The 24,378-nt window shown below is 42.0% G+C and overlaps 1 protein-coding gene across 4 annotated transcripts in view; it reads left to right on the top strand.

The window, feature by feature from the left end:
* The window catches only part of LOC126412251 (T-complex protein 11-like protein 1), a 133,217-nt gene that overhangs the window by 91,778 nt on the left and 17,061 nt on the right, over positions 1 to 24,378 (top strand). For all 4 annotated transcript variants that reach the window (XM_050081749.1, XM_050081751.1, XM_050081752.1 and 1 more), the window contains 2 exons: positions 9,892 to 10,015; positions 13,985 to 14,160. In XM_050081749.1, coding sequence (XP_049937706.1) covers positions 9,892 to 10,015; positions 13,985 to 14,160 — 300 coding nt within the window. The remainder of the gene's footprint in view (positions 1 to 9,891; positions 10,016 to 13,984; positions 14,161 to 24,378) is intronic.

The raw sequence follows: 24,378 nt of genomic DNA, 5'->3' as shown, positions 1-24,378 counted from the left end.
AATTAAGTTAATAAAGACAGATCACAGTTAAAAGATAAAACTATTAACAGCCTACATGTTTTCTCCTCTTTTTTTTTTTTTTTTTTTTTTTTTTTGTAAGAGAAAAATCTAGGGAAAAAATGTAGAACATCTCCATTTTTATAGTTATTTCCAGCTGAAAGTACTCAGAAATCTGATTTCATGTTAGAGTTATGCATGACCAGTCTTGACATCAGTGTCATTCTAATGGTGCGTTTACACTGCGATTTGTGTCGGCACATGTATGAGATACATGTATATGCGACTTAGCGACATGTATCGCGACTTGTATGAGTTGCCAAGTATCAACCTCATACATGTATGAGCGTGCGTTTACACTGGTTGATATGTATCACTGTGCGATAGCTTCCGACGACGATTTGGAAGATTTCACATTTTTATGTGCTGATACACTTGCTCTTTTGGAAGATGATAGGAAGAAAAGGCGGAGGAAGCGTAGATGGTGGCACAGAGAGTTTCTCGCGAATTAACGCTAGAGGATGGCGCATATTTTAGAAATTATGTTAGGATGAGTAAAGAGGATTTCCGCGGTTTGTTATCACTTGTGGCTCCTCTTGTATCCTCCAGAGGATCAGTTGGCAGTAACACTTCGTTTTTTAGCCACTGGGGATTCCTCGTAAAACGAAGATTTCATGACAAAACATTTGCATTGTCGCGTGGTTGCTAATGCCAACGTCTCACACACGATTGTCGGCATTAGCATCCGTTGTCAACATTATCACGCGAGGCCGCCGGAATAATAGCAAAACATTGATATACGTGCCAGATGCACGAAAAAATTATATAATGTATTAAATACTCTGATATATATAAAACTTTTACCTTCACTTCTTGGGATAAAACTTGCACAATGGCCTCGCAAACATGAAGAATAATGTTGCATATGGCAGTTTTTGATATTCTATGCAGATATATTAACGTCGAAACGACAGTCGGCACCTTCAAAACTCAAACAGCCGCCAAAGAGCCTGGTACTACGCAAGCGCTAATCGTCGAAACAAGCGGCAGTCGACAAGACGACAGGAAATGATAGTACTGCGCATGCGCGAGTTCTTCAAATGTTGCTCATACATGTCGCGTATATGGCCAAAAAGTGATATACAAAATGTATACGCGACATGTATGAGCTGGAGGGTCCGCATACAAGTTCCGTGAATTTTTGTATGAGGTGATGTATCGCGACATGTCAAATTGACATGTTGCTCATACATGTCGCGATACATGTATCCCAGTGTAAACGTACCTTAATGAAGCCACCTGTAGACACACTTCTGCAAACTTTTCGTGGTGCTTCTGCCATGAACTTCGAATATCGTTCAACTGCCTGTATCTGAACTTTGAATTTCTTGATTATCATATCTGTGATATCACATCTCAATACCACCCCAAAGGTGTCAGACAACTGGCAGTGGAATTGCAAGTTTCCATCTGACACCTATAGTGGTCACTGGAGATCTGGCACTTGGTGTGTGCCTGTTTAGCCATGCCTCCAGCAGCTCCATACTGTGAGCACCCTTTGCTACCACAATATAGGATGGCCTGCAGTAGCCGGACAACCTATTCACATTTGGAGCGTCTTTTCTACGGGATGTTACGCAGATGCCGCCTAGTCTTGTCTCCAACTCCATCATTGGTTCCCCCCCCCCCCCCTCCCCCCCCAATTGAGACTCGTCTTTGTCGACAGTGAGAGCTCCAACTTATTTCTTGCTGCATTGTTTGTACAGAGTCTTTGTACACTTGGCAAAATACAAGTTAAGTAAATCTTCTGTTTACTGTGTTAACTTATTCGCTAATCATTTCTGCTTGTGTCCAGCTTTCCTATGACGACAGTTGCTGCACCTCTCTCTAGCCCACCTCTCCTTAACATTGTATATGAAGCCATACTCAACAATATCATAATTAGGGTATGAGGCACACTGAATATGTGATTTAATTTTGTCACCACAGAATTCTCTCTACAGTGGAGGGTAGCATGAATGTTCTGATAGTTTGCCTGTCTCGATGTAATTGTCTTGCCTTTAAAATCCACCAAAGACTGAGCTCTCTAATTTGATTGATTCATCAAATGTGATTTGTTTTATCTTGTGTCATGGTCAGCACCCAATATTTTGGATGGGCAAAACAATTAATGTGTTCAATGACAGGGTCAATAATACCAAGTAAATCTTCTGGCAGGTATCGTGAAGATTGTATTGATTGACACACAAATTTTGGGAGATTTGTAAAGTATTTATTTGTTTTAAAATGTCATTCCTGTGAGACTCGGCCCTTGAAAGTGTTAATACAAAACCACAGTGGCTTGTATGACTTCACAATAAATAAAAACTGTATCTTGAAGGTGGGGCTGTGGGACTTTCTTTCCTCAAGTACAGTCTGAGAGTTCTGTTTGCTATTATCAACAACTGGGAGAGTGACAGGTGACCAGGATCACATACAGACAAGTCTTCTCAGCATCTTCCCAATTTAATTGTCATGCAAATGTTGAGCTGATATTGTAGATCCCTACTTAGTATATTTCTGTCTATTTGGGGATCTGCCTATCAGTACTCTTGATGACAAGCACCAGACTTTTTCGCAGTCACTTAGTTTATCACCATTGGTTGCTCTTCAAAGTTTACAGATCTGTTGATGTTGATTAACTGTTTAGGTGATGGAACAGATGATGGAATGGCAGCTCATTATAATGGAGAATGCTAACCAGCCATTGTAATGGTTTCTCCAAATTAATTTTGATTCGGCAAATCAAATCTTTTTTCTATACGTTTCAACTGCCATGTCATCATCCTGTAACAACTAACTTTTCAGGCAGATTATAAGCAGCAATCAAAAAGTTTCCATTCAAAGGCTATTCAGTCCAGAATCAGTGTGCCAATCAGGCAAAATCACTGTGAGCATTGAGCAATCGTCCCACCAATGCACCAGGCTTAAGATACTGGTAAAACACTGTGTCCTGCTGCTTGAACAGGTCTGTAACTGCCTGCTGCACATTCTCATCCAACACGAATCATTGACCATTCAAGGTCTTTTTTTAAGGGAGTGAATGCGTGATAATCACATGAGAAGAGAACAGGACTATAGGATGGCTGCTCGAATGTCTCCCACTTGAGTTGGCATAACTTGTGTGTTACGACATTTGTGATATGAGGAAGTGTGCTATTATGAAGCAGCAGGACTCCTTGTTGGACACCATTCCACAACTGTGGTTTTTGACCGTTATACTGTCCCATACAAATACTTCATTACCTTATGAATGTCTAATGGAGTTTGTCTCTTGGCAGCCAAGAAAAGAATAACAGTATGTTGGTCCTATTTGGACTCATATTCTAATAACATTGCCATAGTTCATGACTCCACATTTACCACGTGCACACTGGAAAGACACAAATGCACACTAATCCTTGGCCTACATGTTGGTCCTCGTATACCTGCATCAGAGTTGCGCTAATTGTACATATGCTGCAGCAGTGCCCTCAAATGGGTTCTTTTTTGATTGCCCCTTATACCACGCCCAGTCAGATAAGAAATAATAGAAACAACACTATCTTCATAGCTTCCAGAAGTAGAAGTAATATGGATGATGTAGGCTGAACCAGGTTCTTGAATTAGAGAGTAATACTATACTTTTGTAATTCTACAAAAACTTTTCAAATGAACTAGGGCTACTACTAATGTATTGTATTTTTTCTTATGCAATTTTAGACCTTTTAGCAATAGTTTGTCAGGTGTAATACACAATAAATATGTGTGCGAGGTTTGGCTTAGGATTTTCATGGAATTGTGCTAAACTTGACAGCCATTGTGCAAGCAGAAAACTTTGACCAATATAAATCCTTTTTTTCTCCTAATACTTTATCATTTTGAATAGCAGTCAGTTATAGGTGTAACATTTACATTGTACCAAGTTAAATAATACGTATAGGCAGTTACCTTCATAAAAATATGATTTATTGAATTTCTGCACACCTAAAGTGCTTTTGCAACTGGAAGATATGAATTGAAATGGTATATATTGTCTCTCTGATTTGCATGTTTTCTACAGTATTACAATTTGAAACAAATTATTTGAACTTTTTCGACCCACATTTTTTGCACTCTAGAACATTATATTGCGTCCTGACATCATGTCTTCACTGTTCTGGAGGAAGAGAATTGAGACATTAATATAGTGACTGGGATGAAATTAGGGTAATTCAGGAACCTTATCTTGAATCCTGTACCATAACTGGTTTCTGCAGAATGAATGAACTGCTTAAAGACATATGCAGAGTGGTCAGAAACAGTCTGAAAGGCATGTAAAGGTGTAGCAGAGCAGGTTGTGCTGAGAAATAATTGTCAAGAAAAAAAAGAAATATGTTGCGCCATTCCCAAGTTAATTAGCACTTAAGTTAGCCAATCAGGCTGCTGTGGCCACAGATTCAAGTGACCTGCCAGATACAATTAGTGTTATTGTTCTCATAGCATAAAAGATAGTGTATGAGACCACTCTGCCTTTGTCTCTGGTTTGATCCTTACTATCATCCCATGTCAAATTTTTGTACTGCTCTCTTGTTCAGTTTTAGGAAATCAAACCAAATGAAGATCATGCTTGACAACACCGTCTTTGGTGGGCTGCTTAAATTTGCAAGTGCAATTGCATTGTTGTCTAATTTCAGTGCTAATTAAATCGGAAATGACAAAAGGTATTGTTGGACTTTTCTACTGATATGCCAAGAGCTCAGTTTTTTTGCTTAAGTGGCTAGTTCCTTAACTGCAGCCAAAAGAGCATGAACTTTTGGACAAATGACACATACATACTCTGCACTAAAAGCATTCTGTAGCGTGGTATTTAGCAAGTGGCAGGAACAGTTTAAACGTGAATAATCATGCAGTGCAGTGACTGTTCGCACTTTGACCACTTGTAAAAGTCATATCTTTCAAAGCAGTCTTGTTGGATACTAAGAGACACAAATAATCTCAATAATCCCCTTCAAATGTTATTGCATGTATTTGGTTCATCTGGAAAGATTGTAAACAAAACAGGATCTGAGAATTCATCAACAAAATAAGAAACGGTACACATTAGATAATGGTTTCCTCTTGCGCTACATGTCCATGTGTCTGTTGATGCTGAGCATTCACCTCTTCTTATATAAGTTGTTGCCTCAGGCGTAATTATATCTCTTAGGCTTTTCTCACTTTCTGCCACATACCTTTGTGGATATTTTACCTCAAGTCACTACAGTTTTAACTATCAGAACAAGATCCAAAAGACCTTCAACTCTTACAGTTCTGTACAGCCTTAGATCACACACACACACACACACACACACACACACACACACACACACATAGCTACACATTCACAATCACGTGTAATTTTAAGAGAAGGTCTTCTATACGGTGTCATAGGCGGTGGATAGATCCAAGAAACCAGCTATGCTTACGCACTTCTTCTCACATCCATGATCCAACTGAATGGAGGCTATTCATAGACTCCTCCAAGCTTAGTTTGAAAGCTGTGTTACTTCATAATGGGAACCTTCTTTCATCTATTCCTATTGGTCATGCTGCTCACGTGAAGGAGACATATGCAAATATGACAGCTCTCTTGGACTCAATTAAATATCATGAACACAAATGGAAAATCTGTGGTGATCCAAAAATCATTGCCATATTCTTAGGAATGCAACTGGGTTACACAAAGCATTGCTGCTTCTTATGTATGTGGGACAATAGAGATAGGAAATTGCATTATATTCACCCTAGCGAGAAAAATGTCATTGCCAAGCCTCTTGTGGACCCAAAAGACGTTCTTCTTCCACCCTGCATATCAAGCTGGGTTTGATGAAAAACTTTGTCAGAGCTATGAACCGAGATGGATGGGCCTTTAAGTACATAAGAGAGAAATTTTCGAAATTAAGTGATGCAAAAGATAAGGAAGGCATTTTTGTCGAACCACAAATAAGAGAACTTGTAAAGGACCCTGCATTTGACCAAGTTTTGGAGGGGAAAGGAAAGGAAGCAAGCTTGGGAAGCCTTCAAGGGTGTTGATCATGGATTTTTAGGCAACAAGAGATGACAATACAAGTATTTGGTGACAGTGCTCCTGCAAAAATACTGTAACCTTGGATGCAACATGTTCCTTAAGATCCATTTTCTCCACTCCCACCTAGACTTTTTCCCTCCTAGTTGTGGAGCTGTTAGGGATGAACATGGTGAGAGATTCCATCAGAACATTTCTGTTATGGAACAAAGATATCAGGGCCGTTGGAATGAAGTAATGCTTGCAGATTACTGTTAGTCTTTGTGTAAGGATTCTACAGAACTCCATTTCAAGAGGCAAGTTAAAAGACAACGAAGTCAATAGGCCACCACATGATTCTCTTCAGACACGACCATCTGCAAAGTATTTTTCCAGCAATTTAGAACTCTTAGCATGTAATTACCAGTTAAAAAATCAAATGCACTTTCATTGTTGTTAGCATGTATGTAATTGAAATGTATCCTTTTCTTTCAATCCATTAATATGTAATACTTCCACCTTGTGTATATCATAGAAACTAGAGCTAATACAAATTTTTCATTGTCATCTTTGTTTTTCTCAACCCAAAATTAGTAGGAATTGTCTCATGAAGTGCTCGAAACATTCAAAAATTATTTTTTTGTTGCCCAGTGTAATCAACATTCTGTTGCAGTACATAGGAAGTCAGCAACTTCTTTTTCTATAGGCAATATTGAGGCTTCCTTATAATTTGGTATTTTGCTTCCCAGAGAAAGCTTAGGTTATGGAAGAATAAATACTGTTTATCAAAATAATTAACTCCATTCTACGTGTAGTATACAGCCATTTAGTCATTTCATTGTAATCTTTACTAAAGAAGCGTATTAACTCACCTTTCAGCAGTTACTCTTCAGACTCACTGAATGTAAGTTTCTTATCCCTGAAAAGTACATTCTTGGTTTGTGAGACTTCCTCATTTTCCCTCCAGTTTTTATTAACAATATAGCCAACATACAGTATTGCAGTATAGCCAACATATAAATGTATTTGACCTACATCATCTTGAGGAATGTCAGTCAAATTCAGTTATAAAATTATTGTCATTCCGTTACTCCATTTATGTCATTCCATTACCGCAAGTGTGTCATTCCGTTACCACTGTAAAATATTGTTTATAATGAATTTTTTTTTCTCTGCTGTGAGAAATTTGTATTTGCATGTTTATTTTCAGGATTCTATAAACTTGCATTGACACCAAAAAAGAAATTTCTGGCTTTTTTCGGTAATGGAATGACAGGAGAAACAATAAAAAATAAATCAGGCTAGGGACTTTACTACTAAAATAAAATCAATATAAGCTATCGAAATGGGCTGGCTTACAATACTTGTAAAGTTTTTCAGATATATTCTGTTAATAAATTACTTTACAATGCATCATTATAGTACTTTTGGGAACTAATTTCTTAAAGGGTCTAGAAGCTTAAATTTAAGACAAGTTATAAAGTCATTTGTTCAGTTCCAGCACTTCTTAACATGAAAATGAAGCTTCAAATTTAAAAAAAATGTGTTTTAGCTAACAGAACTGATAATCAGATTTGTTATAAGAATATTTTTAATTTTGAAGGTTTGTGTCCATGTTCTCATGGAACAGCCCAGCAGGCAAGAAGCTCTTCTACCTTGTTACTCATTCGTCTAATATTGTGGTGGAATAAGCTAACCTTACTTCTTTCCGCATTCTTGTGAGGCTCTTCTGTTATAGTGACTTCTTTCACAACAGGGTGCTTGAAACTTCATTCTAACCTAAAAAAGGTGCCCCTCTGACACCAGTAACTGCAGGGATCTTGCATTGTGTGATGGTGGACCCCTGTACATTTCCTGCAAGAAGGTCTGCCAACCTATCTTTCCCTCTCCTGTTCAGGTGCAGGCCATGTCTAGTATAATCCCATCTCCCAATTGTAACAACAGGTACTGCACTCATATGAGAAAGCATTTCAGTCAGCAGTAACCTGCTCAACTCAGAGTTAACATGGCTCATAGCAGTATTAACCCAGGGCTGGACATGGCACTGCAGGACCTCCACAAAACTCACATTTTTGTGTGTAGTTGCTACTCCTATTTTATCCAGGTCATCCCTAAAGCTGTAATTACTGTTCTTTGCCAGGCTATTTGCTGCTTCACCTACTATAATGACCTGATCCTCTTTGGCAAAACCTTGGTACAATTTTCGTATGCCCTCTGTCACTAGGCTGAGGGTAGCACTTGACTTCACATTACTTGTGACCTGGTACCCTGCTCCTAACTTTTCCTGCATCGTGTGGCGTACACCAGTCCTATGGCGCCACGCGGGGTAGCCGTGCGGTCTGAGGCACCTTGTCACGGTTTGTGTGGCTCCCCTGGTGTTCGAGTCCTCCCTCGGACATGGGTGTATGTGTTGTCCTTAGCATAAATTAGTTTAAGTTAGTTTAATTAGTGTGTAAGCCTAGGGACCGATGACCTCAACAGTTTGGTCCCATAGAACCTTACCACAAATTTCCTTCCATGGCTACTTCCTAGCAGCAAGACTCTTTTCTTCCTACTCTCTTTTGGTGTCGACCTACACTAAGTTTCTTTGCTAGAAACCTGCTGCATCCCCCTGTAACCTACAGCTGTATGAGGCTTTTCCTCTCCTACTTCAGGTAACTAGCCAAATTTATTCGTTATTGATAGCTCAAATGTATAAGAAGTTGATGAGTTGTTCCCCTTTCGCCCATTGCTTGTTACCTTTACCCAGCTCCCACCTAATTCAGCCCGAAGGGCCCAAATCTTTGCCTCCTGTTCGCCGATTCTCTTGTCTTTTTTGCAGAGCCTACAATTCCATGGGAGAACCTTATTGAGTTCCTCATTCAATTCCCACTATAATCACCTCAGTGAAATTCCATCCCACGGTCTACACATAACACTCCCTCTTTGACGATCCCACAGCAACATCCACTCTTATCACGCATTGCAAGACAAATTACTATTTGAATTTTCGTTGTATTGTTAAGTCTACTCTGGTTACAGCTGTTCATAGTATCTAAATGTATATGAGAGAGAAACAGACAATGGATGAAACAGGAGAATAATCAGCAGTGAGAGCAGTGGCAAGCAGGATTTAGTTTCATGGAAAAAAATTTGGAAGCTGTAATACCAATGGAAGCTCATTCTCGCAAACATGCAATGCTTTGTAATTGTTATAAATTATTGCTTGTGTGACCTTATCATTTCGTCTGTTGATTTAAAACACTCAGCCAGCCTTAAATGGTAACTTTTGTACAGCATTAGTATGCAGTGATTTCAGTCATCACATTAAATAAAATGAATATAAATGTTAAAGGATGGATTGCTATTCCCCTTAAAGATGACCTGTTGAGTTGCAAATGGACACAACAAAAAGACTGTTACACATTAAATAGCTTTTGGCCAAAGCCAGCTTCAGCAAGGAAAACACACACACACACACACACACACACACGACCGTTTCAACCAGAAGCCCCGCCCAATTTCGGTCGGAGCTGCCGGTGGAAGCGGTCATGTGTGCGTGAGGTGAGGTGGTGTTGCTTGAGTGTGTGTGTGTGTGTGTGTGTGTGTGTGTGTGTGTGTGTGTGTGTGTCGTTTTTGATGAAAAAGGCTTTGGGCAAAAGCTATTAAATGCGTAACAGTTTTTTCATTGTGCCAGTCTGCAACTCAACATGTCGTCTTTACCGTAACAGTCTATCCTTTCCATAATATCGTTGATGTTTCATCCTGTAGTTTCCATTCTTTAATGTAATTGGTAATTATCTTTCTTAAACATACAAAAATTGCAACTATGATTTTATAAAAACTTACAGTTTTTGCTTTACCTTTTGTAGACCTTGGAACTGATGAGATTAGACATGGCCAACTTCACAATTAAAATGTTTCGCCCAGACATCATAGCCAGTAGTGTGGAGTATGAAAAGACAAAATTTGCAGAATTCCTTAAAATACAACCAGGTATATATTCTTTATTTCTTTTCTATATTTTGCATCTTGATAAGATCAGTAAACTTGTTTCGTAGCTTAGTGTTCAAAACAAGTTGTGAGTGCAGAACTTGTGAAACAAAATACACAAGGGCTTCCCCCCCCCCCCCCCCCCCCCAAACTCCGATAGTATAAAAGCTAAGCAAGCGGCAGAAAGTGGACATGTGCTGTAGGCTACAGCACAACTCTCACACTACACACTCCACCATTGCCGACCTCAAGGCATTAGTCTTCTTCTATGAAGAAAAGTGTATTTTACATTGCCACACCCTTTCTCCCCATCTATACATACAACAAATTATTGCATCAATGTGTGTGTGTGTGTGTGTGTGTGTGTGTGTGTGTGTGTGTGTGTGTGTGTTTGTACACACGCTCGCCGGAAAGAGAGGGAGAGCTATGATTTAGTGCTGAAATGCGTTTCAAAGAAACTCAGCTCCATTTTTATCCCTTTCAGATCCTCTGGCTATAATTGTGTATATTAACTTTTACTGTGTATTACCCACAACAAAAGTATTTTTTTCCAAGCTGAGGTACTTATTTGTAAATGTTGAACATTTTCATCATGCACCAGTGCTGCCCACTGTTGGGCATCAATATGAAAATATCAGCATGTCAATGTAGCATTGCGCAACAGCTTCTGACCACCACCAGAATACCCGGATGTAGTTGTTAACTATATTCCACTGTATAATTGAATATTGTTATTTTGCTTGGTTATTATTTAATGATCATTTTACTATTTATTACAATAGAGAATATTTCATAATTAGTTATTTTGGTCCGTAAAATGAAGGCCAAGTGTACAAACTATGTTTTGAAAAGGTTACAAATTTTTGTATAAATCTTGCATCTAAAATCGTTAAAAAATCACCTAAGAGCATTACCAATTGAAGAAAAAGTTTCCTTTCTTCAGAAAAAATCAGGTCTGAGAGGGTTGGTACTAACATGGAGTATATCAAACTATTTGGAGAATAATAAAATGATGTTGTTCCTGGTGTTATAAGTTAAGAAAGGATCACGGGGTTTCTATGACTATCATTTTTCAATTAATTCTGCCACAAAATTGATCAACCAGGACATCATGAGCAACCCTCTAACTTAATAGTAAGAATACTTAGGCAACATGGAGGGTGCAAACTGGATAATTGAAGATGTAACCAGGTGCTGTGGATTTGGATAAGTAATTTGGACAACTTCATTTGAAGATTATGAGATAAATGTCTGGGTTAAGTTGCTTCAGTAAGATGATCATGATTTTTCATCCTTTGATATTTTGTACAGTGATATGGACAAGTCACTTCAGGGAGGTTTACAATATGTGACTGTGCTCTTTGAAAGTGTAATTAGTAATACATGCAGTGATATTACACATTATTTTATGTTCTCTCATTCTGAGACTAGTTTCATTGTTATGACAGCCATATCAACATGATTCTCTACATTCTGCTATGAAGGTAAGATTCGTCTGTGCAAGAGGACAGTCAATAATGCTGCAGTAATATTTTAGTTTTTCTAAGTAGAATTTTTTAATGCACACAATCAAATGGTTTGGTGAGACAGTAAAACAATTTTTCTTGTTAGCTTGATTCAGACTGTTTGTGTAGTTTTGTGTGGCGTTCTCTGAGGGTAACATTTTATGAAAGCTTAACTGAGAGACAGTTAACGCATTTACTGCTACAGATGAGCCCTTTACATTACGTGCTGAGGCTGCTTTTGTTGTGGCTGTACTGCTCACCAAATGCTGGTGCCTGTGCTGAGAGACAGTGTTCCAGCTGACATGAAATACTTATCATCCAATTTTTCGAAAACTGTTAGGTGAAAAAAATTTGATTTTTACACATCTTATAGTCTGACATTTTTGCTCAATAAAGAACTGAATTTTTATTTGTTATGTGTTGTACTTTTTTTGTTGCATCATACTAAGTAAAACATTGCAAGAAATTTTAAAGAATTCACAGAAGTAAGAATGCATTGTGTAAACTTTGCACATGGCTGATTTTAGCTTGTACACTGCAGAGAAAGAAATTAGATCAGATATCTGAATTTTATTTAGAATTGAGAGTAGAAGGATGTCTCATTTCATTTTTGAGTTATTGGGTTTTATATTCGAAGGATGATCACATACAACGTGTACACTCAAGTGCTTGCGCATCGCAAGTTGTGGTTATAACAATCATCATATCTCATTTTATCTAATAAATGATCCAAAATATCGAAACAATGGTTTATACAAATGATAGGATTCCATGATACACGTACATTGTATGATAAATACTCAACACTTTTTTATTCCTTGCGGTAAGAAAGTAACTTGTGCACAACAGTGAGAGGACGCATTCAGATGTCCGTAGCACTGCAGAAAAATCCAGGCGATGTGCATATACACATCCACAACACCTGGGGAGTGGCATAGCGGGGTGTGTATACATGCAAGCAGCAGTGAAAGGGTTAATAAGTTTTGCTCATCAATCGTAGATTTCTTTCCCAAAAAACCTTTGAAAATTCTGGAAGCAATGAAACTGATTATTGGGGGCAAGTAGTTGGGTTGTCTCCATTTTCATGGCATCTTGTTACTGTTGCATGTATAATTATGTCATGTAACATGCTGAGTCATTGACTTAAACATAATTTAAAGATTTACCTATCAGGCCAGCACAAGATTTTAAACTCTACTAGAATCACTTCATAGCCAATAGAATCAATACTCTTTGTGACATGAATTTTACCTCCTTAGGGTTGCGATTTTTTTTTATACTGAGTTCTGTTGAGTGCATGGAGTGTCTGACTAAGTAAATCTGTATTGAGTTATTTATTAGTGAGTGCAATGTTTGCTAATTATTGAATTTGGTGAACTGTGATTTCAGTGTTTCGTAATTTTGTCCCGCCCATTTGCTGGAACTCAATTTCATCCACTTTGCTGTTCTTGTTTTTTTCTTATTAAATAATGTTTCATATTGTGTTTTCTTTGTTCTTGGAGTGTTTGATGTTTTGAGCGTAGCACATGTGTTTTGCATTTTTAACACAGGCACTAGAATTTTCGGTACTGGCAGTACTGATGTGTGAAAATGACTATGGATGACTCTCATATAACATACCTTGGAATTGAGATGACATTAAATTTTTGGTGGGCTGAAGCACGAACATTTGCGCATGGAAATTTGATGGCTCACCCAGTAGTGTGTCCAGTCACTATTGCAGTGACTGAAAGAGCTAAAACAATTAATTAGAGAGATGGGCTGTTGTTCATTCACACTGAATATCATACAAAATACTAAGGAAACATACAGCTTGGTCATGTGAACAAGACATGGTTATACCACTATGGACCTGAAACTGGATGACAATTCTATACCTCAGAGCTGTAACCTTGATCCTCAAGTTGGAAACGAATCACAGCTGTGGCTAAGAATATGGCCACCTCATATGTCAAAAAGCATCAGACATACAGTCTCAATTTCTTTGGATACACAAGATTCTGAGAGTTCTAAATGCAGTGACACACACTGCTTAATTCACATGACAGCATCGTACCAGCTCTCACAGCAGTGATATAAAATAACAAACAGAACTCAATATTACCTCAGCTGCTCTAATTACTTGACTTGGACTCATATGAATTCTTCATATTTCTTATTTCTGAACAAAATATTCAGTAGTAAGACTAACCTTTGGATTAATAGCCTTTACCATGCTGCCTCACTCTATTCAATATTATTTCTCAGAAAATATAGAACACCATTTGCAGGTTGGCTCCAAAGAATGTGAAGAAGTGCAAGGTGTTCATTGAGACTACTTTGAAGGGAAAAAAAGCAATGTTTTTTGTTGAATACATGTGATGTGATTGATTCTGCTAAAATTTTTTTATACAAACCAAGTTTAATGTACCTAAGATCTGTTTTATATATGTGTGAGTGCACGATGTATCTGGTTGAAATGTTGCAGATGGTCTTGCACATACTAGGGCGTGGCTCAAGAGGCACTTGAGACCAGGTGAGGGTCCAGACCCTGCTGCACCTGCCCCTGAAGTCGAGATTGCTCTGCGCTCTCTCACACAGCTTGTCTTGGGCAGAGCTTATCTAGAGCTGCTTGAGTGGGACCGCTCCGTTACCTTCCCAGAGGTTCTATTCAGCTTTAAAGATACAAATAATTAATGAATATGAGATTTTTCAAAGAGAATGCAGTAGCAAGTTGCATTATTTTATAATTAATAGGATGTGTACTTAATAAGTAACAGGATAGTTGAGGAATGAAAATCATCAAGTTGGAACAGGCAGCATTGCCTCTTTCTTGGGAAGAAACTACTTTTTAGTTAACTTTTAACTTAGATAGATGTCTTTCCATAGTAGCAAAAAAGTTAGGGCATAACTGTTTCTTTTTTAATTGAATTTAGGATTTGCACATCATATGCTATATATACTGATCAGCCAGAAATATGACCACCAACCCACTATCGATATAAAGCCGCCCAGGCAGCTTCACCTGGTGAGGAATGAATGCTAGTCAGACACATGGACGGTGCATGTAGTATCAGTGAGCGTGCTGTCCCAGTGTAGAACAGGGAAGGCATCCGATGTATCTGAGTTTGACTGAGAGGAGGTTGTGATGGTCCGGAGGCTGGGCACAAGTGTTCAGAAACTGCGCAACGTCAGGTGTTCAAGGAGTGCTGTGGTGAGTGTCTTCAACATGTGGTGAAACCAAGTCCCCACGTCATGGGGTTGGTCGGCCACCTCTTATTACAGATGTCGGACATTGTAGGCTGCGCAATTGGTAAAACATGACAGGAGACAAACTGTGATGTAACTAACATCATAATTACATGCCGGGGCCAGAGTACGAGTGTGTCTGAACGCACAACACGCCAAACACTCATAACGATGGGCCTCTGCAGTTGACAGCCCACGCATGTGCCAATGTTAACACCACAACATCGACAACTACAACTGAAATGGGCATGTGATGATTGGCACTGGACATTGGCATAGTGGCAGAGTGTTGCATGATGTGATAATCCTGATAGGAGCGTTCGAGTCCTTTGTCCTCCAGGGGAACAGCTCCTTGACACTTGTACTGCTGGACGGAGACAAGCTGGCAGCGGCTCCATTACAGGGTGTTACAAAAAGGTACGGCCTAACTTTCAGGAAACATTCCTCACACACAAATAAAGAAAAGATGTTATGTGGACATGTGTCCAGAAACGCTTAATTTCCATGTTAGAGCTCATTTTAGTTTCGTCAGTATGTACTGTACTTCCTCGATTCACCGCCAGTTGGCCCAATTGAAGGAAGGTAATGTTGACTTCAGTGCTTGTGTTGACGTGCGACTCATTGCTCTACAGTACTAGCATCAAGCACATCAGTACGTAGCATCAACAGGTTAGTGTTCATCGCGAACGTGGTTTTGCAGCCAGTGCAATGTTTACAAATGCGGAGTTGGCAGATGCCCATTTGATGTATGGATTAGCACGGGGCAATAGCCGTGGCGCGGTACATTTGTATCGACGTTCGAAGCAATTGACAGGCATCTTAGGGAGCATGGAACATTCCAGCCTATGACTCACGACTGGGGAAGACCTAGAATGACGAGGACAAAATGTACGAGGCGATTCTTCGTGCAGTTGACGATAACCCTAATGTCAGCGACAGAGAAGTTGCTGCTGTACAAGGTAACGTTGACCACTTCACTGTATGGAGAGTGCTACGGGAGAACCAGTTGTTTCCGTACCATGTACACCGTGTGCAGGCACTATCAGCAGCTGATTGGCCTCTACGGGTACACTTCTGCGAATGGTTCATCCAACAATGTGTCAATCCTCATTTCAGTGCAAATGTTCTCTTTACTGATGAGTGATCAAATTGTAAATTTTCACAATCAACATGTGTGGGCTGACGAGAATCCGTACGCAATTGTGCAATCACGTCATCAACATAGATTTTCTGTGAACGTTTGGGCAGGCATTGTTGGTTATGTCTTGATTGGGCCCCATGTTCTTCCACCTACGCTCAATGGAGCACGTTATCATGATTTCATACGGGATACTTTACCTGTGCTGCTAGAACATGTGCCTTTACAAGTACGACACAACATGTGGTTCATGCACGATGGAGCTCCTGCACATTTCAGTCGAAGAGTTCGTACGCTTCTCAACAACAGATTTGGTGACCGATGGATTGGTAGAGGCGGACCCATTCCATGGCCTCCACGCTCTCCTGACCTCAACCCTCTTGACTTTCATTTACGGTGGCATTTGAAAGCTCTTGTCTACGCAACCCCGGTACCAAATGTAGAGACTCTTCGTGCTCGTATTGTGGACGGCTGTGATACAATACGCCATTCTCCAGGGCTGCATCAGCGCATCAGGGATTCCATGCGACGGAGGGTGGATGCATGTATCCTCGCTAACGGAGGACATTTTGAACATTTCCTGTAACAAAGTGGTTGAAGTCATGCTGGTACGTTCTGTTGCTGTTTGTTTCCATTCCATGATTAATGTGATTTGAAGAGAAGTAATAAAATGAGCTCTAACATGGAAAGTAAGCATTTCCGGACACGTCCACATAACATATTTTCTTTCTTTGTGTGTGAGGAATGTTTCCTGAAAGTTTGGCCATATCTTTTTGTAACACCCTGGGGAACATTCACTTGGGCATCCATAGGTTCAGTGGTGTTTGTGCAAGAAACCATGACAGCAAGGTTGCAGACCATGTAACCATCTTCACAATGATCATGTTTCCCGGTGGCAGTTGCGTTTTTCAGTGAGATAATGTGCCTTGTCATAAGCTCGTGAGTGTGATGGACTGGTTCAAGGAACACAGCGAAGAGTTCCAATTGATGTGCTGCCCCCCAACTCACCAGATCTGAACTTGATCAACATCTGGGATGTGATTGAACGAGGCATCAAAGTGCATTGGCCCCGTCTCCAGAATTTACAGGCATTAGGTGATGTATTTACAAATGTGGTGCCAGCTTCCTCTTGCAACCTACCAAGGCCTCATTGCTTCTATGCCATGATACATCGGAGCTCTTATCCATGCCAAAGATGGACATACCAGCCATTGGATAGGTGATCATAATGTTCTAGCTGATCAGTGTACATTATCATTATTTCTTAATGATAATAAATAAATGGATTTCTAGTGTGTAATTCTCTGTAAAATCTGAAATGAGCAACTGAAATAAGATCTTAAAAACTGGACCTGTGCCTGGTATACTGAATTATTGCCACCTCAAGAACACAAGTAAATCTCCTCAATGTTTTTAAGAAGATTTTTATTTCCTCTGGCCATTTCTACTGTTCCATTAATTTCTTTTGCTGTCCATCCAGTTTTCTTCTGATGTACAATGTGCTAAAACTCATCAAATTGTTTCATGGTCCATTTTAGTAACTTTTGCTGTTTTCTTTTGAAAGTATTCGTTGTCCATTAATTTTGTCACATATCCGATTTTCAGGAACACATTTAAAATCGTTCTAGTAAGATACTTAATTCATTATTGAAGTTCGTATATAGTAGGTGCAAACATCATTTTGCCAGCAAAATTTATAAATTTGGACTGCAATTGGCATCGATATATTCTATATATGTTAAAATCAAAACAATTTGATCATGTGGTTCTCATCTTTTTTTGTAGAAACTAGTTATGATAGTGATAATTCTACTCACTTTGAGTTTGGTTCAAGATATTACTGCACCAAATCTGTGTTCAAATGGGCGCTCACATGAACTAAATAACGCACTCATTTGAAATGGGTTTTTCCCAGAAAGTACCATGTGTAGGGACACTTCGTCAGTGAAACATTATGATTATTATTGTGTACATTTTTTATTATACCAGTAATAATTGGTAGCATTCAACAATTTAATCGTACTTAACACAGACTATATGTCCATGTCTTACTTCAAGATCATCCATTTCTAATCCTTAATTGTCCCATTACACTCTGCAAAAGCATGGCAGACAATGTCCTCTTCAGTTGTGGCCACCAAAAGTGTCCTATTGCTGCTTCTCCCAGTGTTCAGTTGTAGCTGTGAGCTGCTTGTTTCACGAATGCTGTAAACATGTTGTTGTGATTGTAGTGTTTTAACTATTGTTGTTGTTGTTGTTGTTGTTGTTGTGGGCTTAGTCCTGAGACTGGTTTGATGCAGCTCTCCATGCTACCCTATCCTGTGCAAGCTTCTTCATCTCCCAGTACTTACTGCAACCTACATCCTTCTGAATCTGCTTAGTGTATTCATCTCTCGATCTCCCTCTACGATTTTTACCCTCCACGCTGCCCTCCAATGCTAAATTTGTGATCCCTTGATGCCTCAGAACATGTCCTACTAACCAGTCCCTTCTTTTTGTCAAGTTGTGCCACAAACTCCTCTTCTCCCCAATTCTATTCAGTACCTCCTCATTAGTCATGTGATCTACCCATCTAATCTTCAGCATTCTTCTGTAGCACCACATTTCAAAAGCTTCTATTCTCTTCTTTTCCAAACTATTTATCATCCATGATTCACTTCCATACATGGCTGCATACAAATACTTTCAGAAACGACTTCCTGACACTTAAATCTATACTCGATGTTAACAAATTTATCTTCTTCAGAAACGCTTTCCTTTCCATTGCCAGTCTACATTTTATATCTTCTCTACTTCAACCATCATCAGTTATTTTGCTCCCCAAATAGCAAAACTCCTTTACTACTTTAAGTGCCTCATTTCCTAATCTAATTTCCTCGGCATCACCCGACTTAATTCGACTACATTCCATTATCCTCGTTTTGCTTTTGTTGATGTTCATCTTATATCCTCCTTTCAAGACACTGTCCATTCCGTTCAACTGCTCTTCCAAGTCCTCTGCTGTCTCTGATACAATTACAATGTCATCGGCGAACCTCAAAGTTTTTATTTCTTGTCCATGGATTTTAATACCTACTCCAAATTTTTCTTTTGTTTCCTTTACTGCTTGCTCAATATACAGATTGAATAACATCGGGGAGAGGCTACAACCCTGTCTCACTCCCTTCCCAACCACTGCTTCCCTTTCATGCCCCTCGACTCTTATATAACTGCCATCTCGTTTCTGTACAAATTGTAAATAGCCTTTCGCTCCCTGTATTTTACCCCTGCCATCTTTAGAATTTGAAAGAGAGTATTAGTCAACATTGTCAAAAGCTTTCTCTAAGTCTACAAATGCTAGAAACGTCGGTTTGTCTTTCATTAATCTTTCTTCTAAGATAAGTCTCTAGGCGCTCAGTCCGGAACCGCGCGGCTGCTACGATCGCAGGTTCGAATCCTGCCTCGGGCATGGATGTGTGTGATATCCTTAGGTTAGTTAGGTTTAAGTAGTTCTAAGTTCTAGGGGACTGATGACCGCAGATGTTAAGTCCCATAGTGCTCAGAGCCAGCCAAGATAAGTCATAAGGTCAGTATTGCCTCACGTGTTCCAATATTTCTACGGAATCCAAACTGATCTTCCCCGAGGTCGGCTTCTAACAGTTTTTCCATTCTTCTGTTAAGAATTCGTGTTAGTATTTTGCAGCTGTGACTTATTAAACTGATAGTTCGGTAATTTTCACATCTGTCAACACCTGCTTTCTTTGGGATTGGAATTATTATATTCTTCTTGAAGTCTGAAGGTATATTGCCTGTCTCATAAATCTCGCTCACCAGATGGTAGAGTTTTGTCAGGAATGTCTCTCCCAAGGCCGTCAGTAGTTCTAATGGAATGTTGTCTACTCCTTGGGCCTTGTTTTGATTCAGGTCTTTTAGTGCTCTGTCAAACTCTTCACGCAGTATCGTATCTCCCATTTCATCTTCATCTACATCCTCTCTCATTTCCGTAATATTGTCCTCAAGTACATCGCCCTTGTATAGACCCTCTATATACTCCTTCCACCTTTCTGCTTGCCCTTCTTTGCTTAGAACTGGGTTTCCACCTGTGCAGTAGCCACCAGAAAGATCGCGGGAGGCGCACATCGGCACGGCGCTTCACAGACGGTAGTTGCCGCAAGTAGAGTCCCGTCCACCAGAGGGCATGCGAGAATTCAGCCGCGACCTCTGCCAGCGGAACAACAACAACAACTCAGGCAGCACAGGCCGTGCCCGGTCAGTTCACATCGGGCATGCCTAGGAGACAGTTCCCAGTCTACTATGAAGTGCGACGGAAAACGTGAACCGTGTTACTACACAATTGGCAACGAGTAGGGTCGTTCTTTCGCGTGTTGCATCATCGTTCCGGTTTCACAGCTTATCCGCGGCATGGAGGATTTAGTGCAGGTTTTGGTTGAGCGGTAGACGGAGCTCATGGCAACCATGAAACAAGTGCTTCCGGCGCTGCTCTCCACGCCGTCTGCTCCAGTGCCATTCCCTCCTCCCTTTCCCCCGTATGACGAGACGGCAGAGGACTGGGACGCATATGAACATCGCCTTCGGCAGCATTTCCAGGCGTTTCATGTTGCCGATGCAGAGGTCTGTTGTGCTCTTTTCTTGTCTTGGATATCTCCCTCACTGTATCAAATTTTGCGGCAGCTAGCGCCGTTGCAGGAACCCTCGTCCTTGTCTTTTGACGCATTGTGTTCATTACTGTCTTCATATTATTGCTGCCGCAAGCATGTTGTGGCGGCTAGGGTCGAGTTCTATCAATGCAAGAAACAGCCACATCAGTCTTACCGGGCTGGGCCGCTATCCTTCACGGTCTTAGTCGCAAGTGTCATTTTGTTACGGAGCAGTCGCAAGAGTCGTATGCCCATGTTATGGTGCGCGATATCATTGTTCGTTCGGCCCCTGATAGGGAGGTCTGGCAACGGGCCCTGCAGTTATAGGACCCTTCCCTTCAGGAAGTCCTGTCCATTGCTCAATCGTATGAAGTCTCCCACGCCGCAGGTCAACAGTTGGAAGCGTGGTGCGACATCGCGGCGGTTGAGGGCGGAGCGCGGGCGCGTCCACTGCGTCCGGGGTGGACGACGTGCGAGCTGTACAATCCGGCGTGTAAACAGAGTTCCGGCCGCCAGCCCCTGTTACCGTCCTGTGCGTCGTGCTATATACATCATGATCGGCCGGAGTGCCCCCAGCATTGGGCCATTTGTCGCAAATGCTAAAGTTTGCCACTCGGCCTCAAAAGAATCGAAGCAAGCAGTTACAGAGGACATGGACGTTGACATTCAGGAAGTTTCATCGGGCCAGGCTCCCGACGCATCGGCACACAAACTCTTTATCGAGGTGTCGGTTCGGTCACGCCGATTACAACTACAAGTAGATACGGGTGCGGCAGTTTCTTTGTTGAATGCACAAACTTACTCTGACCTTGGGTCGCCCCCATTGGCGCCAGTTTACCGGTGTCTACGCGGTTATGGTAAACAGTTTATTCCCCTACTGGGCCAATTCACTACCGACATGACTTACAAATCAGTCACTCGGCCTATTACTTTTATTGTTGTCGGTGATGCGAGCTCCGCTAACCTTTTTGGCTTGGATGCCTTTCAAGCTTTCGGTTTTCCTATCACTGACACCATACAATTGGTCCCCGAAGACGTTCCCTATCAATCGTTAGAATCTTTGATCTCTGACTTTCCAGATATCTTTGAGGAGGGCCTGGGGCGTGTTTCAGACTTTGAAGCTCACTTAACGTTGAAGGCATCAGCTCGCCCGCGTTATCTACGCGTGAGGCAGATCCCCTTGGCTCTCCGCCCTCAGGTAAAAGAAGAGCTAGACCGGCTGACAGCTCTAGGGGTCGTTCTTCCCATTTCTTCTAGTGAGTGGGCTTTGCCCCTCGTTATTGTCAGGAAACCCTTGGGAAAATTACGTCTTTGTGGCGATTTCAAGGCCACCATTAATTCCCAATTGGTGGTGGACACCTATCCTTTGCCTCGTGCTGATGAATTGTTCTCCACCGTGGCGGGAGGCCAATATTTTTCGAAAATCGATCTTTCGGAGGCTTATCATCAGATACCTCTTGATGAGGACTCCAAACGGCTGGTGGTTGTCAACACCCCGTCTGGCCTTTACCAACACCAGCGGTTGGCCTTTGGACTATCCAGTGCCCCGGCGATATTCCAGCGTTATCTTGAGCACGTCACATCGACAATCCCTCATTGTATTAATTACCTGGATGACATAATTGTCACGGGCTGCAGCACGAAGGAACACTTGCACAACCTTCGCACCCTCTTTCTCAAATTCAGGTTCGTGGGCTTGCGTTGCAACCTGAGTAAGTCAAACTTCTTCCAACCGTCCATTGAGTATATGGGCTACACAATCTCTCGGCACGGCTTCCAGCCGCTAGGAAGTTTGGTCCAAGGTATCGTCGACCTTCCTCGGCCCGCTTCGCTGAAGGAGTTATAAGCTTTTTTAGGCAAGATTGCCTATTGCCACCAGTTCATTCCCAGGGCTTCCACCATCGCCCGCCCCCTGTACTGCCTTCTGCGCAAGGGTGTTCCTTTTGATTGGTCGCCTGCATTCGAGTGAGCATTCACCTCGTTGAAGGGCCTCCTCACGTCAGCGCCTTGTTTGGCTACTTTTGGCCCCCATAAGCCGTTGGTCCTGGCTACAGATGCTTTGCAGTATGCGGTGGGGACGGTCCTGGCCCATCGCAACGCGGATGGTTCCGAGCCGCTACTGGTGTTTGCGTCTAAAACTCTTAGTCCCGCACAGGCCCATTACTCCCAGGTGGAAAAAGAGGCTTTGGCCATTGTCTACGCTGTTACCAAGTTTCACCATTTCTTGTATGGCACGAAGTTTCAGTTAATCACTGACCATAAGCCATTAATATCGTTATTTGGCCCCATCTCTCAGATTCCGGATAGGGCGGCCCACAGACTACAGCACTGGGCCTTGTTCCTCTCTAAGTACCATTATGACATTCGTTTTCACCCTACCGGACAGCATGCCAATGCAGACACCCTCTCCCGTCTTCCGGTGGTGCCGGATCCTAAGTTCGATTGAGAGGAGATTATGTGTTTTCATTTGGATGTGGCGTCCCGCCAAGCGGTTGATGGCTTCCCGATCACTTGTTCTAGAGTCGCCAGGGAAACGGCAGCTGACTCGGTTCTCCGGCAAGTAGTTCGCCTCATTCAGCAGGGGTGGTCATCCCGACCTCCAGGCCGGGCCTCAGACCCTCTTCGTAATTATTTTGTTCTACGAGACCCCCTCTCCTTCTGGAAGGAGTTCTCCTTCTGGCTACCGATGATACAGCTCTTCGCATGGTTGTTCCTGCAAGTTTGCGAAGGGAAGTCCTCACGTTATTACATGAGGGGCACTGGGGTTTTTCCCGTACTAAAACCTCGGCTCGCAGACATGTGTACTGGCCCGGTATTGACAGAGAAATTGAGCACTTGGTGGCCGCCTGTTCCCAGTGTACGAGCCAACAGGCATCTCCCAGGTCAGCATTCTCTTCATGGCCGCCTGCAACCCAGACATGGGAACGTGTTCACATAGATTTTGCGGGCCCGTTTCTCAATGGCTTTTGGCTCATTGTCATTGATGCTTATTCCTGATTTCCATATGTGGTTCGCTGCTCCTCAACCACTTCAGAAGTTGCCATCCGGGCACTAGCAAAAATCTTTTCTGTGGAAGGTCTGCCAGTCACCCGGGTCTCGGACAATGGACCTCAGTTTATTTCGCAGACCTTCCAGGATTTTCGTAGGCGCTTCGGTATTCGGCACGTTTGCTCTCCCCCCTTTCATCCACAATCGAATGGGGAAGCAGAGCGCATGGTGCGCACATTTAAGATGCAGATGAAAAAGTATGTGCACGAATTTTCTGCGGAGGAGGCGTTGACGTTTTTCCTGACGGCATACCGGACCACACCAATGGGAGAACGCAGCCCACAGAGCTCCTCCACGGGCGCCAACCTAGAACTCTGCTGCACCTCCTCCGGCCCGGTCCTTGAGTCTTCGCAAAACAGAGTACCCAGCTTTCCACCGGGTATGTCGGTCTGGGCACGTGGGTTTGGTCACAATCCACGTTGGATACCGGTGGTGGTCCTGCACCGAAATGGCCGCCAGTTCTATACCTTGCAGACGGGGGACCGGGAGGTACGTCGTCACCAAAATCAGCTACGTCCATGTTTGGGCACCCACCCTCCGACCCCTCGGGCGCCGGCTTCCCCATTGCTGGCACCTGTGTTGGTTTCTTCGGGGACGCTACCACCCCTCCCCCCTGTGATTCCGCCGCACTGTGATGGCTCTCAGCCTTGGCAGCCTCCAGTAGCTCTAGCACCGGCATCGCCATCGTTAGCGATGCCCCAGCGAGAGCCGGCCCCCCTCGCAGGCCCGGTTTCTCAGGAGGCTGGTTCACCTGTGGTTGTCCCTTCCCCATCGTCCCCGCCACTGGGTCTTGCCCCTCCCGGGCTGGAC

The sequence above is a fragment of the Schistocerca serialis genome, chromosome 7 (genome assembly GCF_023864345.2).
Source record: "Schistocerca serialis cubense isolate TAMUIC-IGC-003099 chromosome 7, iqSchSeri2.2, whole genome shotgun sequence".
NCBI classification, from domain to species: Eukaryota; Metazoa; Arthropoda; class Insecta; order Orthoptera; family Acrididae; genus Schistocerca; species Schistocerca serialis.
The sequence above is the reverse complement of the archived record's forward strand: the minus strand, read 5'-3'. Positions and strand labels throughout refer to the sequence as shown.